This window comes from Scleropages formosus, chromosome 18 (assembly GCF_900964775.1).
Source record: "Scleropages formosus chromosome 18, fSclFor1.1, whole genome shotgun sequence".
NCBI lineage: Eukaryota > Metazoa > Chordata > Actinopteri > Osteoglossiformes > Osteoglossidae > Scleropages > Scleropages formosus.
The window spans coordinates 22971831-22985838 of NC_041823.1; the positions used below are offsets into that span (position 1 = coordinate 22971831).

The 14008-nt window shown below is 40.0% G+C and overlaps 1 protein-coding gene across 2 annotated transcripts; it reads left to right on the forward strand.

The window, feature by feature from the left end:
* Window positions 1-3179: 3179 nt before the first annotated feature.
* Window positions 3180-12499, forward strand: fxyd3 (FXYD domain containing ion transport regulator 3). Of its 2 annotated transcripts, none has more exons than XM_018726859.2 (8): window positions 3180-3449; window positions 7453-7503; window positions 7824-7859; window positions 8730-8756; window positions 8868-8942; window positions 9071-9107; window positions 9902-9951; window positions 10485-12499. In XM_018726859.2, the coding sequence occupies exons 1-8, from the start codon at window positions 3374-3376 to the stop codon at window positions 10502-10504; spliced, it is 372 nt and encodes a 123-aa protein (XP_018582375.1). In that variant the 5' UTR covers window positions 3180-3373; the 3' UTR covers window positions 10505-12499. The 2 variants fall into 2 exon arrangements, with proteins under 2 accessions (XP_018582375.1, XP_018582377.1); XM_018726861.2 differs by lacking the exon at window positions 3180-3449 and adding an exon at window positions 3485-3562 and having other exon boundaries at window positions 10485-12498.
* Window positions 12500-14008: the final 1509 nt, after the last annotated feature.

The following is a 14008-nucleotide window of genomic DNA, read 5'->3' on the forward strand; positions in this document are numbered from 1 at the left end:
TGAAGCTGGTAAACCAAATAAAAGTATATTTAGATATGTGAACCAATACTTTCGTCATCAATTCAATATGAAGGCTAGAAGAGACATGCACCAGGTAGCAGTATTAATTTACCCAAGAACCACAGTTCTTTCCTTGCTACATTCTTCATACATGGAAAATCATTTCAGGTGACAACCACTAATCCCTGACAAAAACCTTCAATTTAATCATAATGGCAAAGCAGAATATTCTTTTAGAATCAACTGCCCATACCAAGTACTGTATATATTTCAGAGAAAACATCATTGATGTGGTCTATGGGCTAATAGTCATAGATACTGTATAATACTTTACAATTTACTGTTAACGTAATCATGTTATACCAAGACCTGAAGACTGCAAAAATCTGTATTTTTTTAGATATGGTAACCTACATTGATCGGGTAAGTATAATGTTTATTCTAAGGGCTACATGCTATGTGAGATAATCACCTTTACACATCACCCCTTTAGCATGGTATTTTTGTTTTGTCAATTCCATTTCATCAAGGCTTTTACAGCAGGAATGCCATTAAAAGCAGCTAGTTTGTTTAAAGTCGTCTTGTAAAATCAATCTGCTGTTTCACTATAACAGTTAAAATGGCATGGATCTATTTGTCTGCATTGTTCTATTTAAAAAGAAAAACTCAAAACCTGAGGAAATGTCAAATATGTATGAGAATTCAGCATAAGTCAAGTGTAGCTCCATCACAACCTAAATGTCTTCGTTCATGACTGAGCAGCTGTGCATAAATCGTTCGTGTTAAAAAGGATAAAATGGACCCTTAGTTAGGGAGATAAATAAAGTAATGTTGAGGTTATGGTGAAGTTGTGGTCAAGTTATGTTCTTTCCGGGTGGAACGCGGCCAGAGAAACGCGGCTTTCCCGAGTCGGCGGCGCCGACAAGCGAGAAATTTCAGGCTGCCTGCGCTTAAATACGCCGCGAGCGCCGAGCGCCACCGAAAGCCGCCGGACCTGTTGGCAGTTTTTCCTCACAGGGTGTGGGGCTTCTGGCCAGAGCGACTTCTCCGCCACTTCAGCCTTTGTGTTCAATCGTTGAATCCTCAGTTTTTTTTTCCACCAGAATCTCCTGCGCGTTGTTCCCTCCCTGTACGAGTCTGCGGTAAGTTGCTCATTTCCACTTTGTTAACTGTAAAAGGGGAGTTAAAACTGTACAGTAAGCCTGTCGCATTCACGGCGTTTCGAATGGCTTTTAATTCCCTTTCCTTTCAGTTGTAATGAAGGCTTTCATAAACGCGTGCGTCCAAAACGTGAGATACATACAAGTTGTGAATGAAGCGAGTGGTTTAACGGGGAACGAAATGGGTTTCCGGCCCCAGGTGCTGCGCGTGTCATTCATTACCGCGAACGGTTGACGTGACCCGCTCGCGGGGCTGAGCTGCACATGTTCGCGTTACACTGATGACACTTTCCAGCACTTTCTAAAGTCCACCTCCACCACTACAAGCAGTGCAGTTTATTGTTAGTTACCTTGCGGTTAAGTCCAGTTGAACGTTATTTCTTGTTTTTTTTTTTGCGATAGTCTGCCTCAGCTTTTATTAATAAGGGGTCTTCCTCAGGAACTGGAGGAGTTTCAATATAAATTTATCAGAAGTTGCTTGCGAGGAATTAAACTGAGTGCAAAAAGATGGCGTCAGATGACACAGTTTTTCCGTATGGTTTAAGTATGACGTTTAACATATTATTCCTACGAAAAAAAGTAATAATAGTTTATTGTGCTTCATTTTTAAACGCGTTTTGTTATTACGTTAGGTGTGGCAATGTGTGAGACCTTGGCTTGGTGGAAAACATTTTGTCTGAACCTCTTGACTGTAACAGCAGTGTGAATTTGGAAGCCTTCACCTCCAGGAAGGTGGTTCCATTCTGGCCTCTGTTCCATTTTCAGTTTTCAGTAATCCTCTCAGTATGTCTGTTCCATCCCAGTCTGCCAGTCTCAAATACATTTACATTTATTCATTTTTCTGTGGGGCTTTGACTAAGACAACCCAATTTTACATTTGTATTAAAGACTACTGACAGTGGCTCCATTTCATAGGAACAAGCATCGGTTTTTGACCAAAGACGTATTACCCTCAACGAAGACCGTATGCTGAGGGCAAAGATGCTTTGTCTTCAGACCATCCTGAAATATTAGCCTCCTTACAACCAACATGAAACCAGGGCCTTGGGGAGTGTGCCTTGCCTATTTACAAGCTCATTACTCACTAGAGCTACAGGGCTGCACCCTTCTCACACCTTCTCCTTTTGCAGTTACAGCAGGTCACTTCCACGGTGAATGCTTGCATATCACGTTTCTCTAGGTTTCATTGTTGGAAGTGAAGGTACTGGACATACGAGCGCTTGCGTGCAGGTCTGTTTTTTTGAGGAGAGTAGTTGCTATAATACCTGTCAGAACGGTATTTAAGATGAACAGTGATGTAAAATCTGAATGTACAATACTGAAATATATATATTTTTCCCCTTAAGTAAAGCTAAAAGATTAGTGTTTCTCATATCCGCAATAAATTGAATTGTCATTAATTCTTTTCTTTTTATTTCTTAATTTGAAGTGTTACACTACACGTCATTTTCGCCACAGAGCACACTGGTGTCACTGTAATGCAGTATTCTGTGAGCCCAAATTACATTATATATATTGTATATCCCAAACAATCACTTATAGATTTTATTTCCTTGTAGAAAAAGATACATTAAATATTTCCTTCATAAACATGTGTTCTATTGATTTTGGGCAGATAAGACCTTAATTATTATGACTATTAACATCAAATGTAATTTCAGAGTAGTTTAAACAGTTTTGTCAGTTACTAGCTAACTTTGTAATTTTGTATATGCTCTTGCCAACAAGCTGTTTTACAAGTGCCATTCTGTATTTTAACCTTTCAGAGAACTTCCTAAACCCCTGTGCTGTTTTATCAGTGTCATTTTTGAAACCTTGCATTCGAAGCCATGTTTCCGGCTGTCCTGAGGCTTAGCAGGGCCAGAAACCTGAGGCTGAACAGACCGCGGATAGTTTCCATCTCAAGCAAGCGCTATGAAAACCTTTGAGCAAAGCTCGAGGGTGTCATGGAGCCTGGAGATTCAACATGTTGCCTAGAGCTACTGACAGGCATGGCTGAAAGGGCCTGCCATCTCGTAGAGCTCTGTACGACACTGCTTGTGGATACTGTACTGTCGGTAAAGGATGGGAAACCCATGGGCTCTGTATAACCTGTCTCAGCAGCATGCCACCCCACAAAGGCCTCCTGCTTGGAGAAATAGCATCACGTTGCCTTTAAAGACGGCATCACTATGGTTTATGGAGAGGGAGGATGAGTCATTGCTCTACTATGCATGACTCCCTCCTTTCCTCAAGCCATGAAAGAAGCTAGTCCAAGCACAGCTCCCTGGACCCATCTCTCTTCTGAAGGTAGAACTTCTGCTGTTGTGAAATTCCTTCTGTTTTGTTTCTCTTCATGATAATCCCACAGTATTCCCGTACAGTTTTAATGGCATTATTACAGAAGACATACAGTAACTGAGGTAATCCAAAAACTTTAATTTTTTAAAATTATAACTGCATGAAAGCTTAAAGCTTTGAATGACGTTTACATGTGATGTAGCGCACTTTTCTCTAATGTACAACTGAAAGTAAACAAAAGTGCATTTCATCAACAAAAAGCTTTAGGTTCAGTCATGTGATGACTAAAGCACAACTTTTTCTGTTTGATACCACCATTTTGCTAGTGCACCACACTCAAACAGCTGTCTAGAGAAATGGCGCATGCACATGCGTAGATAAAGTGTTTGCAAATGTGTACATAGTATAACAGAAGGTCATTAAGTAGAAAAGAAGTACAGATTTACAAAAGTGACAGGAGCTCAGGAGAGAAAAGGGTCTGAAAGAGATGAGTTTTGAGACCCTTCTTAAATGCTAGGAGGGATTCAGCAGTCCTAAGGGAGAGAGAGAGTTTGTTCCACCACAACGGGGCCAAGCCAGAGGTGGTAGGTTTTTGATTTTGGGCACCTCATGAGTGGGACAAGCATGTGGCCAGAATGGGAGTAGCGCGGTGTTTAGGCATTGCTGATATGCAGAAGTGAAGGGCACCTTATGTGTCAAGGTTGTTGTCGGTGTTTTTTGTTAGTTTGCAAAAGAAAAGGTGGCACAGTGGCACAGCGAGTAGTGCTGCTGTCTCACAGCGCCTGGGTGGTGTGAGAGGACAGGGTTTCGATCTCCGCTCGGTCTGTGTGGAGTTTGCATGTTCTCCCCATGTTTGCGTGGGTTTCCTCCGGGTGCTCCGGTTTCCTCTCACAGTCTGAAGACATGTTGTTCAGGTTCCCCCATAATGTGTGAGTGACAGAGAAAGTGCGTTTCACTGATGTATGGATGAGTAGTGTATCTAACAGTGTAAGTCACCTTGGGGAATAAGGTGTGTGGGCTAGTAGCACTACATAGTATCCATTGTAAGTCGCTGTGGAGAAAAGTGTCTCCTAAGTAAATAAATGTAAAAGGTAGTGTAACAGAGAAACTAAATAACTGTATACTAAAAGGAAAGCTGCTGACCAGTTAGCTTGAGGTGACCCCATTCACCAGCAGTTAGTCTTTTACTCAGTTGTTCAGTCATAACCCTAACCCTAAATTACATAATGTGCAGAAGAATTATACTCCGAAGTGTCTGTGAACCCTCTATAGAGCACTTCGGAGGGGTCTCGTGTTACTGGGAAGCTGCAATTGGTTCCCGATTTAGGCACACTCTGAATTCTTCTATCGAGTCGTGTGGTGGGGTTGGACATGAACGACGCAACTGGACATTGACAGCAGAATTTGGCACCTGAGCCTACAGATACTAGTGAAGCTGGTATGGAAACTACACCCATCCCCCATACCCTCCCAACCACGTCTGCACACATCCTGGTGAGAGTTGATCCCAAGGGGTATGGGGGTGGGACTAAAGTAGTTTTTTCCATCACCCTGTGTCATGTAACCCATCGATCTCTCACATTAGATTCATGTCTTATGACAGGAAGTGCGGTCTCTACGGGGTCAAATTGTGAACTGATATTTGCCTGTATTGGTGCATGATCCTTTGAACTTCATAAAATTCTCTCCTCTGAGAACTGTCTAGCAAACTATTGCTGTTTGAACTCCCTCCCTCCATATATGTGTATATATATATGTATTTGTGTGCATAGCTAGAAGCAATCTAACCAACCCCTCTAACCTTCCCCCACACCAATCCTAACCAGAAGTACGACATGTGTATGTGTATGGAAAAAAAGGTCTGAACAAGTTACACCAAACCCTGTCTGCAGCCAAAGGGAAACTGCCTTTCAGGGCGCCTCTAGTTTTCAGGAAGTCGGTGTGAGGCGTGGTTTAAAATAATAGTGGGCGTGTATTTCGGAGCTCTCTTTTTATCTAAGAAAAAAGAATTAGTGTGTAAAAATCCAAGAGTGGTTCTTCTTCCGGAGATTGTGTTCAATGAGAAGCACAGACTTTTCATTAGGGACAAGGCACTCTATGAATGATACTGCTGTAGAGGAGCTATGAAACTGTCAGCCATTGTCCTCCTAAACCACTAAAGGCAGAGCACAGGGGCACTGTTCTGGGTAGGCAGTCTTGCGCCATCTCTCTGGAGAATACAATGGCAAACATTTGCTCTGTAACATGATGCCCTTTCAAAGGGCAAACAGTGTCAGGCTCGTTCGCCTGCTTTGTAAAACATCGTCCATTTCAGAGTCTCTCCTGCTCATCTGATTCTTTCATTGTCAGCAAAGCAGCTCAGGCGACGCCAGGGTCAGGACTTCCTATAAAACCACTGCCAAGTACCAGAAATCACGAGATTCCATACAGAGGAGCGTCTGCTTTCTTCTTAGTCTTGATGCTATGCAGAACATTTTCTAGAAACTGTGTTCGTTGCAGGGAAGCTTGCATTGTACTGATGTTGTAAAAGTATTTAGCAAGTATGGTCACTGGTTTTATGTCATTGATTCTTTTTATCCAAAGTGACTTTTGATTTTAAATGGCCATAACAACTTGTGATGTATTGAGGGAACCAAAAAATGATCAGCGCTTGTTGGACTTATACTGCATTCTCAGTTTTTTTCAGTTAGAAACTGTCAGGTTACAAGTCCATGTCCGTCAGATCCATGATGTCAAGTTCTAATCACTGTTCACAGACATTGCTGGAATGCTAGTGTAAAAAAGCAAAGTGAAAGACACTTTTGAGATGTGTGCTTAATAGTTTCCCCTGACACATTGGAAAAATTATCTCTTCCTGAGGAAAAAAAAAATAGCCCAAGACTGCCCTTTTAAATGTAAGAGATTTACAGTACAAAATCTCCACAAGATTTTCCATGCCAAGCATTAAGGTTGTCACCCTTCCAGCAGAACTGAGCTGAGCATGTTGTGATCAAAGAGAGGGAATAATACCACCCTGCAAATGGAGATTAATTTTAGTCCCGTGCTTTTTATTGTGATCCCCCAGTCATCTTTCACCCCTCCCGCTTTTTTTCCATGATGGGTATTTCAATAAGAAAGTGTAAGGTGGCATTTGGTGTGACGTCATACACAATGGGTATGGGTTAAGTTATTCCCCAAGAAGGACCATGGAAAACTACCAGGCTCCTGTTTTGCCAGAAGTGTTACAGCATTTTTCCATCTGGAGGTCTTTATCAGAAAAAGAGCTGTGCTACAGCCCGACTTCCTTTTGTACACAAGGGTTTTTTGTTTGTTTTGCTGGAGGGTCTGCATAAAAGTCAGGAGCTTTGAATTTGATTGCTTCCCTATGGAAGTACTTTCACTTTTTGTACTAAGACATTTTATTAAGGTAGTAATATGACACTTTACTATGGTAAATTATGAAACACTGTGAGGATTGTATATGTAGCTGGAATATACAGAACATGATGGTTTGTAGAAATGTATGATTGTTTTTCTCACCTGCCTGACAATACCCAGCATGGATTTCATGTCTGACAGCAAAAAGTCATACAACACGCGGTGCCCTTTTTTTTTAGTCTTTCACTGATCGAGTACTATTACCCTCAAGACTTCAGAATATAAATCATCCTTCAGATTTTATTTTTCCTTTTATCAGCATGCCCAAATACAGACATTAAGCACAAAGTAATAGCTGCAGTTCCTGCTCTTGACAAAAAGGACCTCATTTCTAAATGTATACATCAAATTTAATGTTGAAATGGAGAGAAAGTTACATCATGTTGTGCTTCAGCTTATTTAATCAAATTATGGTCCAGTGTGGGTTTTTTTATACATTCAAAGCTAAATTAAATTTTAGGGGAATAGGCCAAAGGAAGTTAACTGGTTTGACAGAAAGCTACTGTCATTTTCTAAAATAAAACTCAGCAGTTATTGTACTACCACCACTATGGTTGTAGTTCTTGTCACTAACAACATATGCTGTTCTTTCCAGACATCATTGCCTTAAAGATGGTCAAGATTGCTGCCTTGGTGCTGTTTACACGTAAGAGAACTCCTAACCTTTATCACATTACTTCTGACATATTGTGGAAAACCAGGGGGTGTTGTGTTGAAGTGCAGTTTACTATGGTTTTAGTATATAATAATATAGTGAAAAGTATTACACCTGCGCACAGGGGTATTCTGAATCAGTGCTGAGAGAGAAGGAGCTAATATTTTGGTAACAGAAGATTCTCTCTCTTTTGTACTCTGTTCTAAAAGTAATATGTGCTAAGTTGGCAAAAAGAACTTTGGTGTTCTCTCGTGGTGTTAAAGAGCATTTTGGTTTTTGTTGTTAAAGAACGTTTCTTATTTTCGTGGCAGTTTCAGCAGTTGCTTTTGCAGAGGATCCAAAGCAGAGTATGTACTCAACTTTTGTTACATAATAATTTTTTCTTTATTTTGTATATTCCATTTGGTTTGACATATGATTATACTGTATTTATTTGGGGGGGGTCGAGATGGCGCAGTGGGTTGAACCGGGTCCTGCTCTCCAGTAGGTCTGGGATTTGAGTCTCGCTTGGGGTTGCGTCGAGTCGGAGCCTAACCCGGCAACACAGGGCATAGGGCTGGAGGGGGAGGGGACACACCCTGGACGGGAAGCCAGTCCGTCACAAGGCACCCCAAGCAAGACTCAAACCCCAGACCCACCGGAGAGTAGGCCCTGGCCAAACCCACTTGCCCACACCCTGCCCCCAAGTATATACTAATAATATCTAAATAAAGATGCAAAAATAAAGTATAAGTTGAAAATGTATTTCCGGTTTATAGCACAGAAATTCCCACTTGTACTGCTGGTGATGCACTGTTTATGATTTCTTCTAGTCTTCTCCTAAAGTACTCCTGATTTGGCTGTTAGTGTACTGCTGTCAATATCACACTTAACAGACACAAGATACCTGTTGTCGCATAAAATTAAAGTTTCTTGTTCCATTCAAAGAAAATTATACAATGCATCGTGTCCACAGAGCACAGTGTTTTAATTATGTTTAATCTAGGCGTTATCTTAACTTTGGCATTTTTATCAACGCAAATAGGGTTAGAAGGTCTAATATTGTAGGCTGTAATCATGAGATGCTCTTGGTATAGTCCCATGCAAGACAATGAGTATGAAATTCTGACATACAGTACATGACAGCTGTCAGTTTGAATTTTAACTTTTAAATGGCTTTACTAACAAGCCTTGTTTTGTAAAATTATTTAATGTCTTTGTGATTGTGTATGTTTCAGCATCAGAAGATGATCCCTTCACCTTTGGTGAGTTCTACTATGTTTCACACACATCTTGTGTTTCTTATTACTGTGCCCCTGGTAATCACTGCATCTTAAGCAAGCACCCCTTCTCAAGTACAAATTTGTTCTTTCCAGATTATGACAGATTGCGTGTGGGGGGTCTGATCTTGGCAGCAGTCCTGTGTTTGATTGGCATCACCATCCTTCTCAGTGAGTTCCTTTGTGAAGACCCCATTATGTAGAGACACAGATACATACACATACATGTACACATACACACAAATGCCTGCATAGAGAGGAAGTCCTTTGCCTTATGGAAGTGGTTCTTTGTGTTGCAGGTGGACACTGCAGATGCAAATTCAACCAGGACAAAAGGTGGGGTGTTTGGCGTGTTTTGCTAACCATGTACCGCTATTTATTGCCCTCTGTCCAAAAATTAATTTATTGTTGCTTCATGCACTGATTGACCTGTGTCTTACCTTTGCCATTGCAATATTCTTTGGGATAATGATTTCTTTCTGCGAGACAATAAGCTATACTATTAACTTGTTCTGAACAAATATATGTATAACAAGGCAACTGCTCATTCTTCAACTTCGGAGTACAGTTGGGATTAGAGGCCTTTCTGAAACACAATCAGTTTGTAGCACCAAAATCATTTTTACCATTAAGTCATAATGAAAATATATAAATATGTGATACAGATAATCCCTTTCAACTCTCCAAACTCAGAATTGTAATAACAGACTTTGTTTGATTTATTTATGGGTAAGATAAAGCTGCAATATATAAAAAATATTGCGCAAAACTAAATTATATTAATGTTGAGTTATATTAAAACTAAAGTCACTGAAAATAAAATGCAGGGTGTTTTTGCTCTGCAGCAGAAATGGTAGAGCATAGAAGCTAAAAATAAAGACAATAAATCTGAAAATTTTTGTACCTTGGACAATTCCAATGTAATACAAGAAGTGAGTATATTGTAATGTATAATAGGGTCTGTATGAAAGAAAATTAAAAGGTTTTTTATCATAGTAACAGGAGGTATTGCAAAAATAGAAGGGAGCAATTGTGCAGAATTTAATAATTTTTTAGACTGAAACAGCACATTTTGGTATCAAAAGTAAGATTTTCAGATTTTTACAAAGCACAGTCTTCTCTTTATTCAGGAGGAGAGCAGGAAGTAGCGCCGCTGCACAACAGATGCTCAATGACCAAGGTTTGCATTCAGGCCCTCAGCTGACCTAACACCGAAGACATTCCATTTCACCTGGCTGAAATAATGCCATGTGATTAATCTGTTCCAGACAGATGATGATTATTGCAGTGTTCCTCATTTTTAAACTACACACACACACACACACACACACACACACACACACACACAAAAAACAACTTATTCTGGTTCTCTATGAGAGGATTGATATTTGACTCTCTCTCAATGGTGTTTGCATGTTCTGGACCATAGTTTGGTAAACAAATGTTTATTGGTAATGAATGAATGAAAAATACAGGCAATGCTGAGATGTATCTGTTGATTTCATGCTTATTTAAAAAAGTCTTATAAATTGAGCAAGTCTTCATCTGTCACTGAAAGAGGGCGGAAAAAACCGTCATAAAGTTTGTTTTAATTTATTTCCTTTTGGACAATTTTCCATAGCTTAGACACATTGGATAAGCCCTGACTATAGCACAGTACGTTTCATATGAAAGACCTCAATTTACATGTATTTATTAATTTTCCTTTTTTAGGTCGAGCCAGTGAATGTTAAGACCTGTGCAGAAGAGCACCTGAAAGTGGAATATATCTCTGTTGTCTAAATATTTGAAAAGAGCAAGGGCCTCACGTGGGGTGGGATGGAATCCTACTTTTCTCATTGGTTGCCGGTTGAGCTGAGTGTGGCTGTGTTGCCAAGAGGAAATGTCTGAGAAGGCACACTGCTTTACTGTACCCTCACTGCCCAGTAATTACACAGTTAACATTGGAAGTAATGGAGCACAAGCTGTCGTCATTTAAAGCCCGAAAACATCTGTTTTTGTTCTTTTGTATTTATACCAAAAAAATGCTGTTTTCTCACGGGTTTGTCGTTTCAATGTCCTTTTCATCTCCTTTTTCATTTTGATGGAAAAGCTCACAAGCTTTGCCACATTCCTATGCGTGTGTCTAGTACTGGTCATTTCCATAATCTGCACTCACTTCCACAAAACCAGCTACAGTAACTACAGTCAGTCTACTGTTTTATTCATATTTAAATTACTGAACTGCTTTCCAATTTCTTGTTATTGTAGTCCAGTAAAATAATATCTGAACATGTATGTATATTTTATTAGAAATGTTTTAGCACCAGACTAAAAAACTTTTTGTGGTATCACTTGTATTACAGTAAAGGTAGAAAAGTGTAAACATTTATGAAAACTGAAGTACAGGAAGATGCAGAAGGCCCAGTTGGAAACTAAACAGTAGTTACTTTAGTACATTGTGTAAAATTCTGCATTTCTTCTTCCTTTCAAACTTCAGGTTTTTTCATGAAAGCTGTTCTTACAGGTGGCTTCCATGGACCATGGCAATGTTGCAGAAGGCCATATGTACATCATTTCATATGGAAACACTGTAGTAAATTAATTTTTGGGTTTAGTTTCAGTGCTAAAAATCTGATTCAGCACTCTGCATAGGAAAAGTCCTTTTCTCAGTGACACGTATGCAGTGTCTCTTGTCCTTGTCCACTGAGTGCAACACTATGCTCCTGTGCTGCCATCTTTGGGAAAATTTAATTTATAGCAGGTAAAGCACAAAATACAATACACGTTTGCAAACAGTAAAGACATGCTGAAATAACATCACAGACAGGTGACGTCACATAAAAACACAACCATTGAATTTAATTTTACACGGTGTAGCATGTGTAAAATTGTAATTTAGACTCATTTAATTAACTGTGCCAGCTATGAATTGTTGATTAAAACATAGATTAACTAAAAGGTAATTATTAAACCTGGGAGCTCAGGGCTCTGCAGAATAGGAACTGTCCACCCCAGTTGACGTAATTTTACAGTTTATGAAAGCTGATGATATTGTAGAGGTGTGTGTTTGTATCAATATTTCTTTTCTATGTCATGTTCATATGAAGATGCTTTGATCCCTTCTATGGGTACATTGGTCACATAGGTCTTCATGCAAAAATAAATGTAACTTAAACTCTTAGATATACAGTCATGATGCTGAAGTATCTCTAACATTATTATACATACATACAGTATATTCAGTGATACTGTATAATTCAAGAAATAAAATCTGTTAAACACTGTGATCACACTTACATACCATAAACTTTATTCATTTGTGTGCCTATAAAGCACTATCTGGGTACCAATGAATGGAAATAGGAACTGGTAGGTTTTCACTTCAGGCATTACTTAGCTCTAATGCTTACTTTTACTTTGCTAAATACAATAAAATCATCTTTATTTTACAGGCTGTCTGCTTGTTTAGTCTGATGACAGATCAGGAGTAATGTACAGTTGGTCTCCTACTTAAGAATTTAATCAGGACTGAGATTTCATTAAAATTCAAGACAGCACCAGCAAAATTACCAATTCTATATGCAGCTCCTTTTATATTATGTGCTTACAAAAATGGTGGTGTTGGACGAAACGCTGTGAGAATAGTATGCTTGTATCTAAAACCCTTCAACTTTTGTGAAATTGCACCTTTTGTTTACTTTGAGTTGTTCATAAACTTTAACAGAAGTATCTACTAAATAAATAAATGAGCCTATGCAATCCTTGATGAATACAGTAATGGGTCACTTGCTCATTGAGCTTTCTTCTTTTCGAGAAAAAGGACCCAATCTCACCTGACTTCCTCAAGACATGCTCAAGAATACTGGAGACCACTGGGAAAAGAGCCAGTGGCAACCAAGCTGAATAATTAGCCTAATACAGTATTTCTGCTCCTGCCAGCACAGGATGAATGTAATGAGATCCCTGGCAACAGGTCTGGGATCCCAACACGTGAAGCTGCACTTCACCATTCTCATGTAAGGACCCCATCATAGTCCAAAAAATACCAGAACTTGACCCTCAAGCTGCTATTCTGTTTCTCTTTGAGAAGAATTCTAAGAGTTCACAAGGTAAAGAAACAGATGAGCAACCCCCATAGCACTGCCTGTTCTCACAAAAGTTACACCTAGGCTGGGCCACAGTGGGCAATGTCTGTGTAAGCCCTACAAGAGGGGGGGGGTTGCAGGGCCATTTGACCCAGGGCCTCAACTTACAGGGGGCTTCACCTCAGCCAAGTCTACATTTTTGCATAATATACAAACTAGTGGAACTAGAGTGCCTAAGGTTAAAGTTAAATAAAATTATTCTGTCCAGCATCTTACTAATATTTTTTACATTCCATTATTTACATTAAAATATTTCTCATCCTTGTCCAGGAAACAGTGAAGGTGACTCACAATGTGGTCAAGGACAGAGGGCAGGAGCTAGATGACAGACCTCTTTCAAGGGCCTGCCCCTGCCCTAATAGAATAAAGATAGCCAACTCAATCCACTTGAGGAAAATTTTACTTCGTACTGTGTCTTAATCCTGCCTGGTGGCCACATCTGCCCCACACCCTCAACAAAACACTCCTCATCACACAACCCATCTCAGAAAGAAGGCCTTCTTGGCAATGCAGTCTTTCAAATTAGCAGTGGACATGGTGACCTCTTACCCATACAAGCTACTAATGTGTGGCAAGGAGGTCACCTTCTACCTCTCTTGAAAACCCATTGAGAACGTCTACAGGCCTTTGGCACAGTTGTGAGAAGCAAGGGGTGTTCTTTAACCTACCAATCAAGTAGGAGATGCTGGAGTTGTTAACTTTGGCTCACAATTTTCACTGAGTTGAAAAGTACTGTTAAATAACAAGGCCTTTGTGCTGCTCGGCATTCCTGACTGTCTAAGCATTAAAGGAGAGAGAAAAAAAAAAAGAGGGGTATACTAACCACAAGATTAAGTGTTAATTGTTCCAGCAGGACTACTGCAAGTCTAAATGGCACCTGGGTCCCACCAAAAAGGGTCAGGACAGTCGATAATGTGGAAGTCAAGGTCACCAAGAGGAAAGAAACTTTTCCCCAGGCCTGTAACTGCACTGGTCCTTCTGTCCTGCACAGTGTCACATGGAACACAGGGAGCCTGGACGGCTGAACCCAAGTGAAGCGTTGTTCATCTGAAGTTGAGAGAAGCGGCAAGTCCTCAAAACCAGGGACAGGCAAAGGGTCTGTCAATCGGC